This window comes from Sylvia atricapilla, chromosome 16 (assembly GCF_009819655.1).
Source record: "Sylvia atricapilla isolate bSylAtr1 chromosome 16, bSylAtr1.pri, whole genome shotgun sequence".
NCBI lineage: Eukaryota > Metazoa > Chordata > Aves > Passeriformes > Sylviidae > Sylvia > Sylvia atricapilla.
The window spans coordinates 15005596-15025609 of NC_089155.1; the positions used below are offsets into that span (position 1 = coordinate 15005596).

Genomic DNA, 20014 nt, shown 5'->3' on the forward strand with positions numbered 1-20014 from the left:
TTCAGTACTTCTCAGCAGGTTTCTCTTGCCTGGGCAGGTCTGTATTCACATGTGCTGCTAAACACCTCTTATGACTTCCTTTGCTTCCAGCCCAGACACCACAGACTGTTATATCTCCAGTGGTCATTGGTGAAGAAACCCCTCTCATCACCCTGACTGTGGACAACACCCACCTGGAGCATGGGGTGGTGTATGAATATGTTAGCAGTGCAGGAATCAAATCCTTTGTCCTGGAGAAAATTGTGGAACCAAAAGGTTGCTTCAATCTCACCGCAAAGGTACCGAAAACATGGTCAGCTTTGCTCCTTAACAGAATGGGAAACCAAGAATACAGCTTGTTATTGGCTGCTGTGGGCTTGGCTCTTCAGTTGAGGTTGACATTGGTCTTCTCAGACCTGCTTAGAGACTTGTTCATTAGAATGCACTGAGTTACAATAGCGTGTTTGGTATGAGGGAATCAGCAAGTGCTTCCAGGACTTCAGCTGTTAAAGCACATGGAGGGGAGCCCTCAGCTGTGGCATTCTTGCTTTTTTCTGCCTGGTAGCATGTGTTTTACTGATATTTAGATTAATCTTTTCAGGCAGAAACTTGCTTTACCTTGCAAGAAGATCAAGTAGCTGTTTCCTACCCGAGAGGCTGGATGGGTTGCTACAGGAGTGGAGCAGAACTGCTGCTATTGGAAAGCAGAGAGTGTGCTGAGTGCCTTGGTCACCTCTGACAAAAATGAGCTAGTAATGAATGTTTGTCACGTGCCAGTAATTTATTGTGATGTCCCATGAAAACATGCTAGAGCAGGTAACTTGGACAGTGGATATTTTGATCCTCTTCCATGATTCTAAACATTTTTGAGGAATGTTTTATGACTCTGAGGATTAGAAACATTAGCAGTTCTCAGGCAGTAATAAAGGCAGCTTGTTCTGGAGGCAGCTTTATTCACCCATGGGGCTTTGCCACTCAATGAGTGGAAGAAAACTGTATTTTCCCTCCTTGTCAAGACTCATCTCATTGACATCCTGTCTTTTGTTTAGATTTTAGAGGCCTTTGCTGCAGAGGACAGCAATTTCGTAAGGAACTGTGAGAGGCTCCTATCCCTAAGCAGTGCCGTGGTCACCATGCCCCAGTATGAATTCCGGCAGATCTGTGACACTAAGCTGGAAAGCATTAGCAGGAGGCTCACGAGCTACCAAGAGGTACAACACTGCTAGTTCTTGGTGAAGGCTTGAGACAATACTTCATTGTATTAAGTGGGTTTTAGTATTCTTTATTAATGAATCCAAATGGTTTCTGAGGTGGGTGTCCTTGAGGCATGTGCACACCTCTGCAAGTTACTGATATTGCAAGTTTTGAATGAAAAATACCTTGTCTGTAAATTGCTCCTTTCTGCTTGTCAGAGCTGTGTGTTAAAACATGTTATTGCAGATTCATTTCCACTGTATTAATGAATAAATATGAGAACAGATTGAGGCATGTCTTATTTAACATGAATGTAGCAACAGTGTGTCATGGTGTAAACAAAGTGTGTGCCTTTTTTGTGCAGTTACCTGAGTTGAAGAGAGGGGTAGGAGGTATAGCTAATTGCTTTCCTTTGTTGTTTTATGTGTGGCTTTTTAATGTGTTATTCCAGCTGCAGCAGAAATCTGAATTCCTGGATTTCTGGAATAGGAGGCAGGAAAAGAATTGTCTCTATTGCATCAAATTTGTTTTGAAAGTGCAGTAGCACACACCTACTTTATTTGTCCCAGTTTGCAGATGAATTGAAAACAAAGGTGAGCCCAGCCTTCAAACAAGCCGTTATGGAACCACATGCCCTGAGCAGCATGGATTTCTGCCCCACCAACTGCCATATTAACCTCATGGAGGTGTCATACCCCAAAAGCACTACCTCAGCAGGGAGATCGTTCAGTATTCGCATTGGACGGAAACCTTCGATTATTGGGCTTGATCCAGAGCAAGGTGAGAATTCACTTTCAAGTCATACTGATTTTATCTGTGTAAAAAGTTGTGGTTTTCCACTGCTCAGCAAAGTCAAATATAAGTTCCAAGGAAACATAGTCTTACTAGTACCCTTTCTTTCTCCTTAAAATTGTGTAGTTAAATGGCAGCCCTCTTGTGTTGTGAAGAAGTCCTGGCTTTAAGCATAGAAGGGCTTCAGGTGCCATGTTTTTGCTAGCCAAACTGTTTGGCCATGATCTCATGGTAGTTCTGTGGCTGGGGTGCTGTTGCCCGTAGCAGAGGGGACTTGCTGACTAAAAATGATCAGGGACTGATGATAATGCTAGTGCTTCGTTCAGGGGGAAAGTGAAATCAATCACACTGGGCTGCTTTCACCTCTCATTACTAAATAAATTCCATACACTGGAGTTGAGAGTCTCTACTTTAGAGACTATAGATCTACAGGGGATCTATTTTCTGATAAATTGCTGCCATGCAGCATTTTCCTACAATCAGGTTGTTCGAATTCCAACATTTCTTTATCATGATCTCACTTCAGATGATTCTGATTCATTGTCTTGTAAAAGTTAGAGTGCAGGAATGTTTGGAAGAGGTAAGTGTAGAACCAACCTTCCAAACAATGGCACTGACTATTCAAACTGAGTCTAGAAAGGAGCCCTGCTTGCTTGGGCAGAAGTATTTCTAATGTGAGCTAAGGTAATTAGCAAAGTACTGCACCAAAACTGTCAGCAGTTCTAAATGAAAAATAATAAATTTATCTACTGTAAGGACAGAATCCTTTACATGTGTGTGTGTAAGTTTAAATGTCTATAGAGCTGGAATAATGGTATAGACTGACTGCTGAGAACCCAAATTCATTAACTTTTCAACAAATGCTTTTAGAGAGCCTCTATGTTGTCTGTATGAGTATCCATGTGGGCATAGGCCTTTACTTCCATAATTTAGCCAGTTTCTGAACTGCAGTAAATTCCAAATATCTAGTTGGCATGCCAGAAAAAAGCCCAACTTCTTTGGGTTTTTTTTGGAGCGATTTTGTCATAGAATGTAATTATATAAAACAATTGTGTGAAATTTTAATTTTTCCTGTTAAAACTCCACTTGTCCTAAACAATCATCACTGGGATGGAGTGGGGAAAGCCAGGCGAGCCATACTAACTCGATCCTTTAATGTTTAGTAGGTACCTTAAATCCCGTCTCATATACTCAGCATTGTATCACCACTATGGCTGCACCGTCTTGGAGATGTCCAGCCCCAGAAGATGGAGATCCTGATGGTAACTTTGGCCAGCAGAATGGAGGAACAATTTGGGAAGAAAGGGGACTCAGTTTTCTGCTGAAACAGGAAGACTGGGAGATGCAGGACTCCTACTTGCACCTTTTTAACAAACTTGACATTGCAGTGAAGGAAATGAAGCAGTATGTTGTTCAGATAAATAAGTGAGTACAAAATCCTGTATGCACTGGATAAAGAAATTCTTCTAACACTGAGGCAGTAACCCCCAAAAGCCCATGATGCTGTTGGCCCCAGCTGTCAGCCTCTGCTCATCTCTTCACACCTGCCCTTGTGCGATGGGCCCTCACTGGTGGTGTCAGATCTGCTCCTGGCCACATCACCAGTGATTGCATTAGTTTACTTCTAAATGTCTACCCAACTTGGACAGCCACTGGTTTGCTTATTGCATATCCCAAAATAAGAATCTATTTGTTGTCCAGAGTCCCTGAGAGTTTGTCCGCCATAAGGCAGCAGGTGCAGCCGGGGTGGAATCTGCCCCTCTGCCCTGCTCAGGTGAGACCCTACCTGCAGAGCTGCCTCCAGCTCTGGGGTGCCAGCCCAGGAAGGATGTGGGAGAGAGCCCAGAGGAGGCCACAGAGATGGTCAGAGGGACAGAGCAGCTCTGCTGTGAGGAAAGGCTGAGAGAATTGGGATTGTTAAGCTGGAGAAGAGGCTTTGGGGTGATGTACTTGGGGCCATCCAATACCTGATGGGAGCCTGCAAGGAAGATGTAGAGAGGGCTTGGAGTGACAGGACAAGGGGGAATGGCCTCAAACTGAGAGCATGTTCAGATCAGATGTTAAATTGTAGTCTATGTAAAGTGCTCACAAAGTTAGCTCTGATTTCACACAGCTGCATTTAGCCTTAGTCATGACAGTTCATTTGTGGGACTGAGAGCTCTGTGTTGTGCTTCTGCAGACTTTTGTCCACCATAACAGAACCTACAGAAGCTGGTGCCTGTGAGCCACCATCTACTGAAGAGACATCTTCACCTTCCCTGGGAACAGAAGAGAGTGATCCGGACAAATCTGAGCATGGTGGAATCAAGAAGGTCTGTTTCAAAGTTTCTGAGGAGGACCAGGAAGACTCTGGACATGACACAATGAGTTTCAGAGACTCCTACAGGTCAGAAGATTGTGCTTTTACCCTACTAATACAGTGTTTCAAAGTTCTGATTCCAGTATGGTTTTAACAAACAGGTTGTTTTCCAGTCAATTATCTCGTGTTCACTTAGCAGAGTATTCACTTCATTAAATGTTCATTATATTTATTACCCTGAAGACATACACAGCAAAAATACTTCCCTCAAAATAATGTCAAAATACTAAAGCTTCTAGAAAACCGAATAAAATTAAATAAATAGGTATAGTGTGACTTTCTGTACCCTGTAGCCAGGAACTACAGAAGTCCAGACTTCTCAGACTGCCTGGTCTTATAATAGCCGCTATTAACATTTGGTTCCGCAACCAATTTTCCTGAGAAACAGAAATGAACATTGAGGTTTTTTATTTTTAATGGGCCTTTGAAACCACAAACAGAAATGTTTATTCAGGTGTCTCAAAATCTTTGTGGGACATGACTGACTGCTGGTTCTCCAGGAATATTTGCTACCAAAGGAAATCTCACTCCCAATTCTATTTTGGGGGGAAACACTTGGAAACTCAGCTTCAGAATAAGTGGGATAACAAGTTGTGGCCAGGTCTGATCACTGCAATGTAACACCTTTAAAGGCCATTTTTACATTTCTAGTAAGACCGTAGAGTTGGGAGGATTCCAGGGACCTGAATGAATGATCTGTGTCTGTAGCATCCCTGCTGCAGTCCTGATGCTTTACTTGCTGTTGTTGGGCACTCGTTCCAGTGCAATAGGTGCCACCCCTGCAGGACTGCAGAACGGCAGAAGGGAACAGTTTGTGTTGGAAGGGCTCTCTGCAGCCTGCACAGTCCAGTCCCTTGCTCAGGACAGGGCCAGTGAGATTGGGCACTTGGGGTCTTGTCCGGTTGAATATTGATTGCCTCAAAGGACAGCAAATACAAAGTCAATAAAGAAATAAAACAAGTACTTGTGCTAAGATCTGGGGCATCTCTGTTGTGTGAGACTTGAATCTTGGAGCTTTCTGAGTGAAATGGGCTGTATTTTTTTCAGTGTTAATAGGGCATCCCTGTAGTTTAAATTTCTGTAATTGAGGCTAGTTTATTCTGGGTAACAAAGTAGCAGCACAAACAGTCTCTCTGGGTTTGTCACTTGTTCCAGAATTCTGCACGTAAATTTGAGAAACATTATTCTGTCTTCTCTTTATTAGACACAGGCAGAGAATTAAGCATATATTACAGATAATAGTTACTCGAGGGGGAATGTGTTTTTATGGGTTTTGATTTAAAAGAGCATTGATTAGCTACAAACCCAACCAAATTGCAGATAAGAAAATAGCTTGTTTGCAATAGCCATACTTCTATTTCTGGGACCATTTGGAGTCTAATTATAAGGGTTTGGACTGCCAAGTAGTTGCCATAAGTATTAAACTTCTTGAGAAAAAATCCAGATTTTTTTGATACTAGATTTAAGAAGGGACAGCAAAGAACCCATTTAGGGTTCTTTCTGTTGCTCTGGTATTTTTCTTTCATATCAGTGAAAAAGAGGCAGAGACATCAGAGGTCATTACATCAGAGGCAGAGACAGTGGAAAGTTTTCAAAGCTTTGTTTTGGGCTTGTACCATTAAAGGCACTGTCATTGTCACTTCATTGGAAGGGGACAGCCTGGCAAATAATCTTTTTGATTATTTTAGTAAGAATAGTTAAAGTGAACTTTAAAGAGTGGAGATTCACTCTAGAATTTTCCAGGTGTGCATGAGCCAAGATTTGTATGGAGCTGACTGTGGTGATTTCTCTGCTTCATTACATGATCTGCAGTGCCTGATTCTCCAGTGGCTTAGATTCCCTAAATTTTCTGTCTCACCTCCAGTATCTGTGCTACTGCAGGCTCCCTTTATGCTGGATTTGGATGCTGTAATACCCTGAGAATTGGGAGCAAACGTTTAGCAGAGATGTCTAAGGGTGATGAAGCAGGGTGATGTATTAAGCGTTCAGTGTTAATTGCAAAGGGAAGGCGGCATCCCGTGGAGGAGTCCTGGCTTAATGGCTGTTCTGCAGTCATTAGTTAGTGTCATTCCATCCTGACAGTGCTGCCAGGGGCAGAAGAGCAGTGTGGGTGCCCGGCGGTGGGGCAGTGTTGCTCAGTGCCCTGTGTGCTCTCCTTTGCAGTGAGTGTAACAGTAACCGCGACTCGGTGCTGTCCTACACCAGCGTGCGCAGCAACAGCTCTTACCTGGGCAGTGACGAGATGGGATCAGGTGAGTCGTGCACAGCCCTCTGCAGCACCGACAGCCTTGGCTGCTTAGAATAATGGATTTCTACTGCTGCTCTCTCCAAAACTAATCACAAGAACATAAAGATAATTTTTTCCAATAAACCACAGTAAATTTGGAACATGAGAGAAGTATTAGGCGGGGATAAGTTTCTTTAGTTATTGGATACTTGCAGTATATGAAAATAATTAGTATTTTGATCTAAGAATTGGAGATAAAGCAGCAGTCATTATTTACTTCACACCAGTGTGAAGGTGTGCCCATGCTTCATCACAGATCATGTTTGTAAACTAAAAGCTTTTCATTTCTCCTGTACTAGGAGATGAGCTTCCCAATGATATGAGGATACCTTTAGACAAGCAAGACAAACTTCATGGCTGTTTGGAACACCTTTTTAACCAGGTACACAGAGTTGTTATGCTTACACTGAATTGCTTTCTCTTTATCAATGTCAATCAAGAAATTGGAAGTACTAAATTGTGTTATGAAATAATACTTTGAGGAAGGCATACTATCGAGATTTTGGTGTACACTGTAAGCAAGTATATTATAGGACAGTTTGATGAATCACTTTTGTCTGCATTATTAAAGTTGCCTTGTGATTTAAGCAAGGCTGAATTGCCCTACCTAAGGCATGAGACTAAGGGGAAAAAAGCTTTTAGAAGAAAAAAAGGATCAATTTCTAATACTTTGTTTGATGTAAATGGATTACATTTTCAGATTTCAGGAGGTTCTCACAAGTTTAGCGTGCAGATGTGTTTATAATGTGTAACTCTGGAGAATTGTTTGCTATTCTCTTACCTCATCAGCACATGGTTGTGCAAAATGCTGTTATTAAATGTGAGAGGCTCTTGAGGCCAGTTTATGGCTACAAAGTCTGACTGCTGTGTGTCAGTCAGTCCAGAATACAGATAGTGTGAGGGCTTCAGCAGTTTCCCACAAGAGTTCTGTTCTGATTGTCTTCTGCAAGTCTAATTGACACTGATCAATAATGTTCAATTGCAGGTTGATGCAATCAATGCACTTCTCAAAGGACCAGGAATAAATAAGGCCTTTGAGGAAACCAAGCACTTTCCCATGGACCACAGTTTGCAAGGTAAAGAAATAGTTTGACTCTATTTAATAATGTGATTTCCAAGATTTAAGAGCTTAACATGAAAGCATATGTGTTATGGCCACACAGAGTTCCTTCACTCTGCAGTCTACCTAGTCATGCATTAGTACATCTCTGACCACTGAAATTTTGTGTCTCTAAGAGCTCATTTTCGTGGGAGTTCCTCCTGAAACACACAGAAACCTCTTTTGTTATATGCTGCTCAGTTCTCGTAGCTCTTTCACAAGTTTCCAAATCCCCACTTTGATGTGAACATATTTGAAAAGGTACAAAGTAGGGCTAATCACATTCAAGGCGAAGAAGTGCTCTCGTGCTGATGAGTGACTGACCACTGGAGACCCAAGGCACCAAAGATTCTGCCTCAGTTTGCTTAAGGACTTTGCTTTGCTTCAGATGGATGATTGCCAGAGTAAACTCATCCTTGCATAACACATTCGGAAAACTGATTCCCATAGAGAGCAAACAGATGATACCATGTTTTCTTTTTCCTCAGGGAGTATGATGACTCTTTGATCTTAATGGTTTTGGGGCTCAGGATGTGGTTTCTTTTCTGCTTGAAATACACAGAATTTTATTTTCTAAATATTTGCTGCATTTCCTTTCCCACTTGAAAACTGAAATACTCCCTACTACTCCTGCTGTACCTCAGGTGCTGTAGGAGGTGAGAGCTCCAACCTCTCACAGGCTCTGGTTTTTAGTTATGGTGGCAAACTCTAGAGCTAGAGATCTTTTCCTGCTTTTTTTTTTTTTTCCCAACTCCAGAAATAACTCCTGTGAAGTTCTGTTATATGTACTCATCTCTATGCACACATTCACATTTGTATAGAATGTTAGCCTTTCCATGCACTGTTGGAATGAAGTGAAGAAATAACAGATGTTTCTTTTATTCTGCCTAAACAGAATCTCATTTATTGAAAGTAGATTAATTACCCTGAGAGAGTCTTTTAGTTAACTGGTCTCACTGAGGAGCAGACAAGCCCTGCTCACACTCAGCTGGAATCCTGGACCACAGTGTCTGTTTAACAGCTACCACAGACACCTTTTTGTGATGGATGGACATTGGAATGCTCTCATGGTCCTGTCCAGTTATTTGCATATTTTTTTTTTTGTTTCTCTGTCTGCTTGTGCATTTCATCACCAGCAGTGGGGTGTTTGACTTAACTACACAGCTAAGTCATGGAGAATAAATTTTCTATTCTATAACTAAGTAGTTAGCTTTCATCAGGTGAAAGAAAGCAGGATATTTCAGAACTTCCCGTCACTACGGGATGTGACAGTTGCAGCCAAAAGTTGATCTTATTCTCTGGATCTGCCTGGTCCAGCTGCTTGCAGGTCATCAAAGGCAGAGGAAGCAGGGGCTCTTTGTCTGGTGAATGGGGCAGAGCTCCCTGCACTGTGCATGTCAACCAGGCCCACAGTCCTGACAGCAATGCAGGGACACTGCTGATAACGGGACTATGGGAATTGGATTTTGACCTCTCTGTTGTTTCTGTTTAAGGACCTTTTGAATTCCCAGTTATTGCTGTTGGTACTGTATCTCTGCTTTCATCTGCATTCACAATTCCTAAGCCACTCTTAGTTACATGCCATTTTCTAAATAGCTAATACACTCCACGTTTTCTAGAATTTAAACAGAAGGAAGAAACCACAGTGAGGTGCCGAAATAATATTCAAGCCAGCATTCAGGAGGATCCATGGAACCTTCCACTGCGCATCAAGAACCTTGTTGACATCATACAGAAGCATGTGGAAGGTCTGTAAATAAGGAAATGTTTGTTACTAGTTTCAGGGAGAAGAGATCTTAATCAAATCTAGCAGTTGATTTCATAATTTTAACTCATTTTGTAATTAGGCTGTTCTAGGCCCTAGAGAGGACCAAATAAAGCATGTTATTGTTTGTAGACTCCTGTTAGTTTATGGTAAAATTGCACCTGTGCAGCAATTTCAAAGAACTTTCCCCCCCTTGCTTTATTTCATCATCTCATTCACATTTATCTCAGACTGATCTATCTCCCTGTGCCTTTTAAACTCTTTTAGAAAATAGAAGAGAGAGATGCTTGGTATATTCCAAACTGTGAAGTGAAAGCCAATCAGATACTACAACATCTTAAACCACTGCAGTCTGGTTGAACTGGAACAGGAGATGAAACTGATATTTTCAAATCAGAGTGAAGCACTGAGTAGAAATCACTTCCTTAGGGATTCGTCTGCAAATGCAATTTGTTTCCAGTAATTCATGATAGTTAACAGAGCATGTAGCCAGTAAAATTATTTGCTTTACACTTAGTTTTTTTTCAATACTGACGATGTCTCTGCAAGTGAGGGCTACCATAGTAAATAGACATGGCCGTGCAAGTGCCAGGGGTGTGGGGGGAAATGAGCAATCTGTTAACCAGCTGCAATCACATCCACCTTGGTATTACGCTGTGCTGACTACAGCATCTCTTTTCTTCACTCTTTTAGATGGGAAGAATCAGCTGCTTTTGGCCTTGTTAAAATGCACAGGTAAGGGCTTTTCATTTTTTACAAAACAACACACCCGAGAAGTCCCTAAGAGAGGGTTTTTCTGTCTTCATTTTTTCCTTTGTACAACCCTCCTTCCCAGATGGAAGAGAACACTCCTTCCCTTTACTCGTTCCTGTTGTGGTGAGAACATGCAGCAAAAACGAGATCTATTGCACAGCTTTTTTGAGCCCATGACTCTGTCATCGTTCCAAACAGAGCAGGCATACTGAAATTACAGCCAAGAACAGACAAAGACTTTAAATGTGCAAGGAGAACCCAAATACGCTGGGGACATCAGGAACCTGTTACCACACCCCAAACATTGTGCTTGCAGAGCAAGGGACAGGTCTTTACAAGGAGCCTGGGCACAGTCTTTTTTAACTGTATCACTTACTTGGTGTCCTTTTGTTTGAGAATTATATAATACATAACTGGAAACTGGTGTTTCACTGTGCCACACTTGATTATCAAATCTTCATAGAATGAAGATCAGAGATTTGTATGGCTGTAACTTAGCTCCTGCCAGGGCTGGTCTGTGAGTGTCCAAACCAAGCTGTGTGCCGCTCTACTGACCATAAAAGCTGGGTTTTGATAGCAGATAAAATGTTTCCCAAAGTGTCTCTCTATGTGTGCCCCATCTCCTGCAGCATTTCCATGAATATCCACTGGAAAGAAGGATGGTTGCCCTTAAGTTGGCAATATGGCCCAGGGCCTGGAGTGTGTTAGTCAGTCTATTGTGTTTAGTGCCTGTAAAAATAATCCAGACCCTTCAAAGCCTCTGGCTGATGTCTTCAGCTTCTTTCCCTAGGGAACAGTGCCTTTCCAACGAGAGGCTGCTGCAGCACTGCAGAGCCTGCTGGAGATGCTGGGGGTGCCTGGGAGCTAACTCTTCACTTATTCATGTGCCTCTCTGGCCTGCAATCCCCTGAAGCATGACAAGATTGATTTGACCAGCATGTGGCTGCCTGGCAGGCATGCTGGATGCAAAAGTAATGCAGGGGAAATCTCCCAAGAAACAAACCAATTGGTACCATATGGATGGGCCCAGTTAATGCATTAGGCATATGGGAAGCCCACAAGATACAGATGGATGGGGCAAGATTAATCTCTAATAGCCCAGGAGAGAAGTAATGGTAGAGACTTTCTTTCAATAATTCTCTTGCATCTGTAAACATAAAAAGAAGGGAATCAGTCCAGATATGGCTGTAACTTAGGAGTTAGCTACTTTCCAGTGGCTAGTTTCTTTCCAGTCAGAAGGAGCATGCAGACCACAGAGGGGGTAAGGAGCAGTCAATTGGACTAGAAAATTTTGGAACATGCCCATGTGGCAGCTGTGCTGTCTTTATCAATCCACCCAGGGCACACAGCAAGGAGAGGGTATCTGGGAAATCAGTGCAAAGCTGCAGCAGGAGCTGAATGTCACATGTGCACACACACACACACACACTGCTTTGCTGACAGTGAGAAGGAAGATGAGAGTATTCGTGACTTCTTTATGCTCCTCTCCCCTTCTCTGGCAGATACTGAGCTACAACTGCGACGTGATTCCATCTTCTGTCAGTCTCTTGTGGCTGCTATTTGCACCTTTTCAGAGCAGTTACTGGCTGCTCTCAACTATCGGTACAACAACAACGGGGAATACGAAGAGAGCAGCAGAGATGCCAGCAGAAAATGGCTGGAACAGATAGCAGCCACTGGAGTTTTACTGAACTACCAGTCTCTTCTCTCCCCTGCCGTGGTAAGATGAAGAATTGTGGTATCCTCGGATCTGCTTACACTTGCCTGTGTGATTCTGTGCCACTGAGCACAGCCAGAGCTGTTGAACCTCTTACTGCATTCCAGCAGTGTATTCAGACTCTCACTACTGCAGACTCTGGAGATTTCCACAGCTGACAACCAAGTGCCATATTCCTTATCCAGTCACATTCACCTCTTAACAAATGCTGGACCCACTGTCACCCTAGAACACTATAGAAAACAGTCAGCCTTCTCTTTTGGAGCAATGCTGCTGCATTTAGAGAGGTTTTAGTGCCCAGCTGTTGGTGGCATGAGTATCCCCTGCCATCCCCTGGTGAGGACATGCATCTCTTAAATGGGTGAGGAAGTTCTGAGTATCTCAGACAAACAGATTGAGTGCAGTCTCTCAGGTTTGTGGCGTTGGGGCACCATGTCTAAGGAGAGGAGCTGAGCTTGCATAGTTTCTCCACACCTAAAGAGCAGGTGAGCCACAGCTACAGGAGATCAGCTGCTGAAACTCTAAAAATGCAAAGAAAAGAGGCATAAACGAGAGAAGTAGCTCTGACATTATAGAGAAGGGAGGTTCTTCTGTCTACTTTGTAGACAATTTTTATAAAATACAATCCAAATTATCTATGCATGTAACTGTTATTTGTTTGCATTGCATAGAATGTATCAGTATTCATCTTGCAGTAACTGAGCAGCTGTTCTTCACATTTGTAGGTATAAAGTTTGGAGAAAGAGATCCCTTCAAACGCACTCAGTTCTTAAACCTCTCTACTCATGAATCACATCAAATGACATCTAAGCAAAGGATAGTTCAAGTTGTATCACACAGTTAAAAAGCTGTTAGTGATTTCCTGGCTGGGATGGAGCTAATGGGAAGCTCTGCACTCTGCTTTAGGTTTCCTGAACCAAAACATGCCCATAACAACCCTGCTGTCCCCTCCTGTCACTCGTCTTCTGGCAGACAATAAGCTGTTTGTATCTGTGGCCTTGCTCTACAGAAGGAGGAGCGCACCATGCTGGAAGACATCCAGGTCACTCTGGCTGAAGTAGACAAAGTTGCCTTTTTTTTCAAGCAGCTGGATGAAGGTCTTGTAGCAAGTGAGTATTCTCTGTCCCTTTGAGGCTTTTTTTCTTTTCTTTTTTGGTATGTTCTATGGATTAATATCCTCTCTGAGTGTAAATCTGAGAGACCATGTCACACCTGCAGAGCACTGGGCAGCTTCCCTGCAGCATTGCTGCATTCCCTCAGCTTGCCCTGCAAGCACACAGGCCCTCAAGCAGGACTGAGAGCATGGAGTGGTGGGGCATGTTCTGTGCACCTGTGGCCTGTGCCAGAGTGACAATCTGTGTGATTCTGTGCTGGGGAGGAGATGGCACAGAGAATTAGCACTGTGCTGCCTGTGGTCAATTCCCAGCTTTTCCCTGTCCACTGTCTTACCCTGCCACATCTCTCTCTTCATGTCTACTGGTTATGGAATGCCAGGAAACAACATGGGATTATAATTATTAATGGTATTTGCTGTATGTGGATCAAGCATACTAGGTCACACTAACTATGATCTTTTAAATATAAGATTTCAGAGCCTGCATTCTCTCCAGAAAGGCTCTCCCTTATTCACCTTACGGTGGAGAACGTGATATGTCATTAGGTTATCTAACAAATTCAGATAGCAGTGGTTTCACAATTCTCCTGTGTGGTAAAGCAGTGGTTTATCTCTATTTTTCCAGATACTCATGTCTTCTACCACATCGAAGGAAGTCGTCAGGCCCTGAAGGTTATATTTTATCTTGACAGCTACTACTTCTCCAAACTGCCTGCTCGGTTTCAGAACGGGGGAACCTTGAAACTGCACACGGTGCTCTTTACAAAAGGTGTCTATAAAAATCTTTCTTGAGAAAAACAAGCTAACTACCATTTTGAAAGATTTAAAATTAAGAATGACCATGAAGCAGCTGAGACCTACAGACTCACTTAGGAAGCAGATATTTCTACTTTAGGAAGCCCTGGGGAGTGCTAGACTTCAGAATTAGACACAGTCATGAGAACAAGAGGTGCTGCTTTGGGGCTTTTTTCTGCCTCAGCCATAGAGACATTACACTGGACTGCATGGATAGTTGGATCTAGTGTACCATCAGGAGATGTGTCCAGGCTACAGAGAAGCTTCAAAAAGCCAACACTGTGACAGAACCATCTGGGCTAGAAATCAGCTTGATATATTCACACCAGAGTACAAGACAGGGACCATTAATGGGGAGTCATTTCTGTCAGACAGAACTGCTTTCTGTGAAGCTCACCTCTGTGATACTACCACTGTACTCCCATACTGGGAAAAGCATTAAAGTTACAGAGTAATAGAATCAGCCTTTACCTGATGCAACAGTCATCTGCTGAGCAATGAGATGATAAAGAGATAAATAAATGAATTTTAAAAGACCACTAATAACACAGCCTTAGTAAAGTGTTTTCTTCTTCAGCTCTAGAGAGTACAGAGGGGCAATCACAACCAGCTGGTTCATCTCTGGAAGAACTCCCACAGCAAATTAATGGCATTTCACTCGAAAAAGTGCAGCAATACTACCGTAAACTCAGGTATTTTGTACTTCTGCCTTGCCTTAAAAAATATGGAAAATTTCAGAGCACTCCTTGCTAAAATTTAATGAAAAAGATGTTTTTTGTTCCTAATGTGGTTTTGGCACAAAAAATTTTGGAGATCCTCATTGTGTGGGAAACTTGATAATTTTCTTCCAGTAGTTTAACCCATTCAGGAGGAATGCTGATTTGACCTCAGAATTTTGTGCAGAGCTAGAATTATATTTTTCTTAATGAGGATTTGGAATATGTTAGTACAGACTCTGTAAATTACTGCAATCACAATGGTTCTAGCAGGAAGCAGATCTTCAAATGCAAGATTTTTAGTGCAGCTTTCTCAGCTGTTTTATACAAGATTGTATTGATGTATGTGCTTGAAGTGGGACAAATCCAACTAATGTAATACCTGCTGGCCTTTTTGCAGGACATTTTACCTAGAGAGATCAAACTTGCCCACTGATTCCAATACTACTGCAGTGAAGATTGACCAGGTATTGTTTCTGCATTTATTTCTGCAATAAATTCTCTCATGAGAGTATTATTTCAACATCTCTAAAATTCCAGTTGTGAGATACCTGTATGGCAGATCTATACAAACCTAAACAGCATTTTAAAATATTCCCAAACTTATAGGGGGATCTGAATTTCTCTGAAGCTTGGCTACAGTTTTTTGTTGAGAAGAAAATGTGCAGAACCTGGGTAGACACAACCCCCCTTCACTGCAGCACTAAGGAGACTGTGTGACCCTGCCCGCCCTTGCCAAACATGGTGTCTGATGCCAGACAGAACGGGCTCATTTTCCTCTCCCACAGCTGCATGAAAATGAACAAATGTTCAATTTGCAAGTTACACTTCGTTCACTTTGTACTCTTTGTTGCTGAGAAAATAAGAAAATAATGCTGCCCAGCATCTCAGTTGTAGGCAGTCTGTCTAACTGGGCAAGTGACATGTGGATTTGTGCATGTAAAGCATCAAAATGCTACTGCAGGGAACATCTTTTTAATTGTAATATACATTGTAAACAATTTATTTGGGATAAAAAATTGTCCCAAGTCTAAGGAATTTTATTTTTCCACTTCCAAAGTTCATATATATTGTAAGCAGTTGTTACTGTGTGGCAGTTACTCTGGTGTAGGATACTGTGATACCATTAGGATAAAGACTTGTAAATGTCTATATGAAGGTGTTAATACACTACTGATTATTTTTGTATTGCTTGGTTTAGCTTATTCGTCCTCTCAATGCCATGGACGAGCTTTGCAGGCTGCTCAAGTCTTTCATCAGCACAAAGCCAGCGCAGGCAGGGTGTTCCAGCAGTGCCTCCTCAGGAGCTGGCCTGCTGCCCGTGTCCTCTGAGCTCTGTTACCGCCTGGGAGCCTGTCAGATCACCATGTGTGCCACTGGGATGCAGAGGTGAGTCAGGGTCAAACCTGGGGCTGCTGCTCTCAGGGCAGCTGCTGTCCTCTCTACAGAGGAGAGCCTAGTCAAAGCAAAATGAGGTCCCTTTTAAGGGAATATAATAGGGACCTAAATCTGCTGCCGTCTTTACTTCAGAGTAGGTTGTAACTTTTAATACTTTTGTTAATAAGTAATATTGACACAAAAGATTTTGGGTTTCAGTTCATCATCCAATGCAACTGACCGAGTGATCTCATTGCATAGAACTTGCAGTTCAGCATTATCTTCAGTCTGAAGATACACTGGAAATGTAGGAAGTTGCTCAAAAATAGCTTTAGAATCTTGGTATGTGCACACATTGATTTTGAAGCACACCACTGTTCTGCCAGTGTCTCAAAAGAAAAGATAAATTTGTGAATCCCTTCAAAATGAATCAATTCAGAAAAGCAGTGACACACAGCCTTGTAGTAATGATGCTGGAGACTCAAACAATTGCAGTGTCCAGGTGCAACAAGACTGAGGTCATTGAGTAGTTTTGTACGTAAGAAAATCTAAAGAAGTAAATAAAAGCAAATAGCTAACAGAGGCAACATGTAAGCAGTAAGTGTCCTGCCCATGCCTGTTCATACTGTTTAAGCTGTGATCTGTGGTTCCCTGGTTCAGGAGTACGCTGAGTGTGTCCCTGGAGCAAGCAGCCATCCTGGCCCGCAGCCACGGGCTCCTGCCCAAGTGCATCATGCAAGCCACAGACATCATGCGGAAGCAGGTGAGTGTGTGCACGTGTGTGCTGTGTGCCACTGGCCCAGTGACATCACGGTGCAAACACGGGTTCTTTGGGTGTGCACTGAAAACCTCCATATCCCAGCTCCTGCTGATGGCTCAGTGGCTACACCTGTGTGTGACTGGAACCAGTTAACTTCTGCACGGACAGCCCCTACAGCAATTCTAATCTGTGCCTCAGTGTCTGCTGCGTGTGCCCTGACGCTTAGAAAAGAGACAATGTGCAGCATATTTATGACAATTCCTATACAGAAAAAAACCAAGTCTCAGTCACAGTGTTAAAATAGCAGAAATGACCTAGTGCTAGACAGCAGTGCTTGTAAAGTGCTTGGGCTCTAATTTATCTTCTGAGTAAACACAGATGATAATTGTATCCACCCAATGGATTCCAAATCTTTTAGAAGTAGTTAATGGATTCTCAAATAGGAACCAGACTCCCGTTATATTTTTTCCTAAGAATCATTTGTTTTATCACTACTGTCAGTACCATAAATTCTCTGTTTCCCCAGGGACCAAGGGTTGAAATCTCTGCCAAGAATCTGAAAGTGATGGACCAAATGCCACAGCATGCACCTCGGTAGGTTATTATTATTATACATTTTTTCTGAGTGCTGATTTTGTTTCTGTAACAATTGTGGAGTTCCTGCTATAACCAAAGATGATCTTAATAGCAATATTGGAGAAAAAAAAAGAAGAAATAAATAATTCTTTTTTCTCCCTGTACTAAACTAAGTATACACTGTAGGTTAATCAGCTTTGTTCAAGCATGTGAACAAACAGATATGTTTTTATGTGTTTGGTATCCCAGCCTGTACGAGGGGGAGAACTTTTTTGTTCGGGAAAAATGAACTGGCTTTAAAACCAAAAGAAATAGAAAACAAGAGAGGGGTCTGTTGGAGAACCAAACTGAGCCAAAATTAAGAGGAAGTGATGGAGAGTCTCAAATAATATTGTAAACAATGACTGTAAATATTTTAGTTAACAAATGGCTAATGCCACTTCTAAACTTGCAATTACTAAAATAAAAAATAAGAATATTCTTGAAACGTCATTACCTCTAAAGCTTGCAGAATAACAAAGAAGCTGCTGACCATCGTATGTGATTCCAGCAACTCAGTTCCTCTCCCTATGATCTTTAACCCCCTACTCTTCCTGTGCACTGCAGACTCTATAGGTTGTGCCAGCCGCCTGCAGAGGGGGATCTATAGAAGCACGAGGCAGCTTCTGGCAGCCCCACAAGAGCCCTGGGCCCTGGGGAGCCCGGACCCTGCGGACTGACCCCGATGGTGCTGCTGGGACTGGGGCACAGGGACCTGCTGGCCCCGGCACCAGGAATCTGCCTTTGAACTCCTGGAGCCCATGTACTATAACTTCTCGAAGAAATTCTTGAAACAAACACCACAGGCAAGAATGGATGTTGCTGCCATCCGCCAGATGCCTGCAAAAGATGGTTCTTCTTCAAGAAAGCGCAATTCTCCTGGTGACTTGTTTGTGCAACCACCAGAAAGTTGTGGACTTCAAGAAATTCAGAAACTGGATGGTTGAAATTCCTGCTGGACACGCCTCTCTCTCTCCCTGTACTGTCCCTGGCACACATTTGACTGCCAGCGGGTTTTTGGTCAACGTCCTCTAGCAGTAGTTTCATAAACTCCTTTTTTTCATTAAATGACCTGCACTTTTGAGCAAAGAATAGCACAATCTATGGTTTATTCAAATAGGAACATAAAGAATTTCTTCTGGAGTAATTTTCCACTTCAGCCCAGTGAGAGAATCTCTCTATGCTGCAGAGTATACATTCCGTAATACTTCTTATCATGACTTCATTTTACTTACTGTAGCTTTCAGGTTTTTGATTAACTCTTCTTACTAATGCCCTGTGATGATGTACTCTGGAATATAGTGCTAGTGAAGAGCAGTGTAGGGTTTTTAAGAAAACATTACAAAGAAAAAATACAGTCTTATAATCTGATTATTTGAACAGATGTAGTTTTTAAAACAGGTCAGAAGAACTATACTTATTTATGTGGAGTGGAATAATATGTGTTTTCGATCATGTTATTATATGTACAAGATTAAAATAAAAATTATATTGTTTAAAATGGGACCAATATACTGGCAGTTACACAGCTACTCCCAGTTTACTGAAAAAATCTACTTTATTTAAAATCTTCAATATTTAAGTAGCCTTTAATACAGTTATTAAGATGTATTAGGGATGCTTTTAAGTTAAAAGAAAAAAGGAATCGTGTATATAATGTTCTTTATTTTTTCTTGTTTGAAAAATGGTTCTCCATTCTGTCAGTATTACCCTAAGCACTGTAGTTTTTTCCAAATTACTGGCTGAAACTAATCAAAGCATGTCAGCAGTCTCAGGACAGAAATAAAGTTTTTTTGGAGTGAGTGCCTTAACATGACCAACCCTCCCTAACATGGCAGGTGTACAAGAAACTCCCCATTCCTGTTCCTCCACAGCCTCCTTTAAACCAGCTCCTAGTCAGGAAACCTATGAGTGCTTTGCAGTAATGTATATTTTAGCAAATAAAGGTCTGGGGGTTTTATTTGTGGTGTTGTTTGTTTTTTAGTGGCCTTAATTTTATTTTATTAACATCTGAAGCAAGTCAGTAATTAAAACTGGATGTTTTCATTTCGACATGAAGGCCTCTAATTTTTCTTATCTTCTCTTGAACACAAAACTGTTTATGGCAAGTTGGGGGATGCAGTTTGTTCTGAATCTTGTTTCCTAATTTTTTAACATTTGTTTTCTTCTCTCACAGATGGAAATAATTTTGGGGGAGGAACTTGTTTTTTATTTTATCTCTTTTTTTTTTTTTATTTCTTACTTTGAACTGTTTCCTCTGATCTACAGCAGCGTGTTGCAGGGAACTAGAACAGCCCATGTTCTGCCAGCTTTGGGATATAGATTTGGTACTGGGTGTCCATTCTGGACTGCAACCAGATGAGCAGATCTCTAGTTCAATGCACTTTTTGTTAATGTTGGAAAAGTTACTCTCACCGTTTGCTATCTGAAGAAAAAACGGCTGTTTGTTCACTGACTCCTCAATTTCAAATGTACGTAGTCCGAGAAGGAGCCCAGTACCAAGGAGCCCGCTGGGCGAGCCCTGCTGTGTCCCTGCAGCTGTGTTCCACAGAACGGCCCGGGCAGGAGCCTCTGCCAACAGGAGACATGCAAAGAAGGCTGTCCAAGGGCATTGACACTGTGCACTGTTTGACACTGAAATGTATGTGTTATTCTCACTGAAAACCGGAGAAACGTTTTTATTATTAAAAGT

General features: G+C 42.1%; 1 protein-coding gene across 1 annotated transcript in view; it reads left to right on the top strand.

The window, feature by feature from the left end:
* The window catches only part of PREX1 (phosphatidylinositol-3,4,5-trisphosphate dependent Rac exchange factor 1), a 105210-nt gene extending 85928 nt beyond the window's left edge, over window positions 1-19282 (top strand). Inside the window, exons 23-41 of the mRNA XM_066331022.1 lie at window positions 91-278; window positions 1029-1190; window positions 1743-1953; window positions 3132-3390; window positions 4145-4351; window positions 6488-6576; window positions 6911-6993; window positions 7597-7687; window positions 9330-9458; window positions 10169-10210; window positions 11731-11948; window positions 12955-13054; window positions 13685-13828; window positions 14432-14546; window positions 14971-15037; window positions 15772-15959; window positions 16608-16710; window positions 17234-17301; window positions 17890-19282. Of these exons, the coding sequence (XP_066187119.1) occupies window positions 91-278; window positions 1029-1190; window positions 1743-1953; window positions 3132-3390; window positions 4145-4351; window positions 6488-6576; window positions 6911-6993; window positions 7597-7687; window positions 9330-9458; window positions 10169-10210; window positions 11731-11948; window positions 12955-13054; window positions 13685-13828; window positions 14432-14546; window positions 14971-15037; window positions 15772-15959; window positions 16608-16710; window positions 17234-17301; window positions 17890-17932 (2507 nt within the window). The 3' untranslated portion in view covers window positions 17933-19282. The remainder of the gene's footprint in view (window positions 1-90; window positions 279-1028; window positions 1191-1742; window positions 1954-3131; window positions 3391-4144; window positions 4352-6487; window positions 6577-6910; window positions 6994-7596; window positions 7688-9329; window positions 9459-10168; window positions 10211-11730; window positions 11949-12954; window positions 13055-13684; window positions 13829-14431; window positions 14547-14970; window positions 15038-15771; window positions 15960-16607; window positions 16711-17233; window positions 17302-17889) is intronic.
* The last annotated feature ends 732 nt before the right edge of the window (window positions 19283-20014 follow it).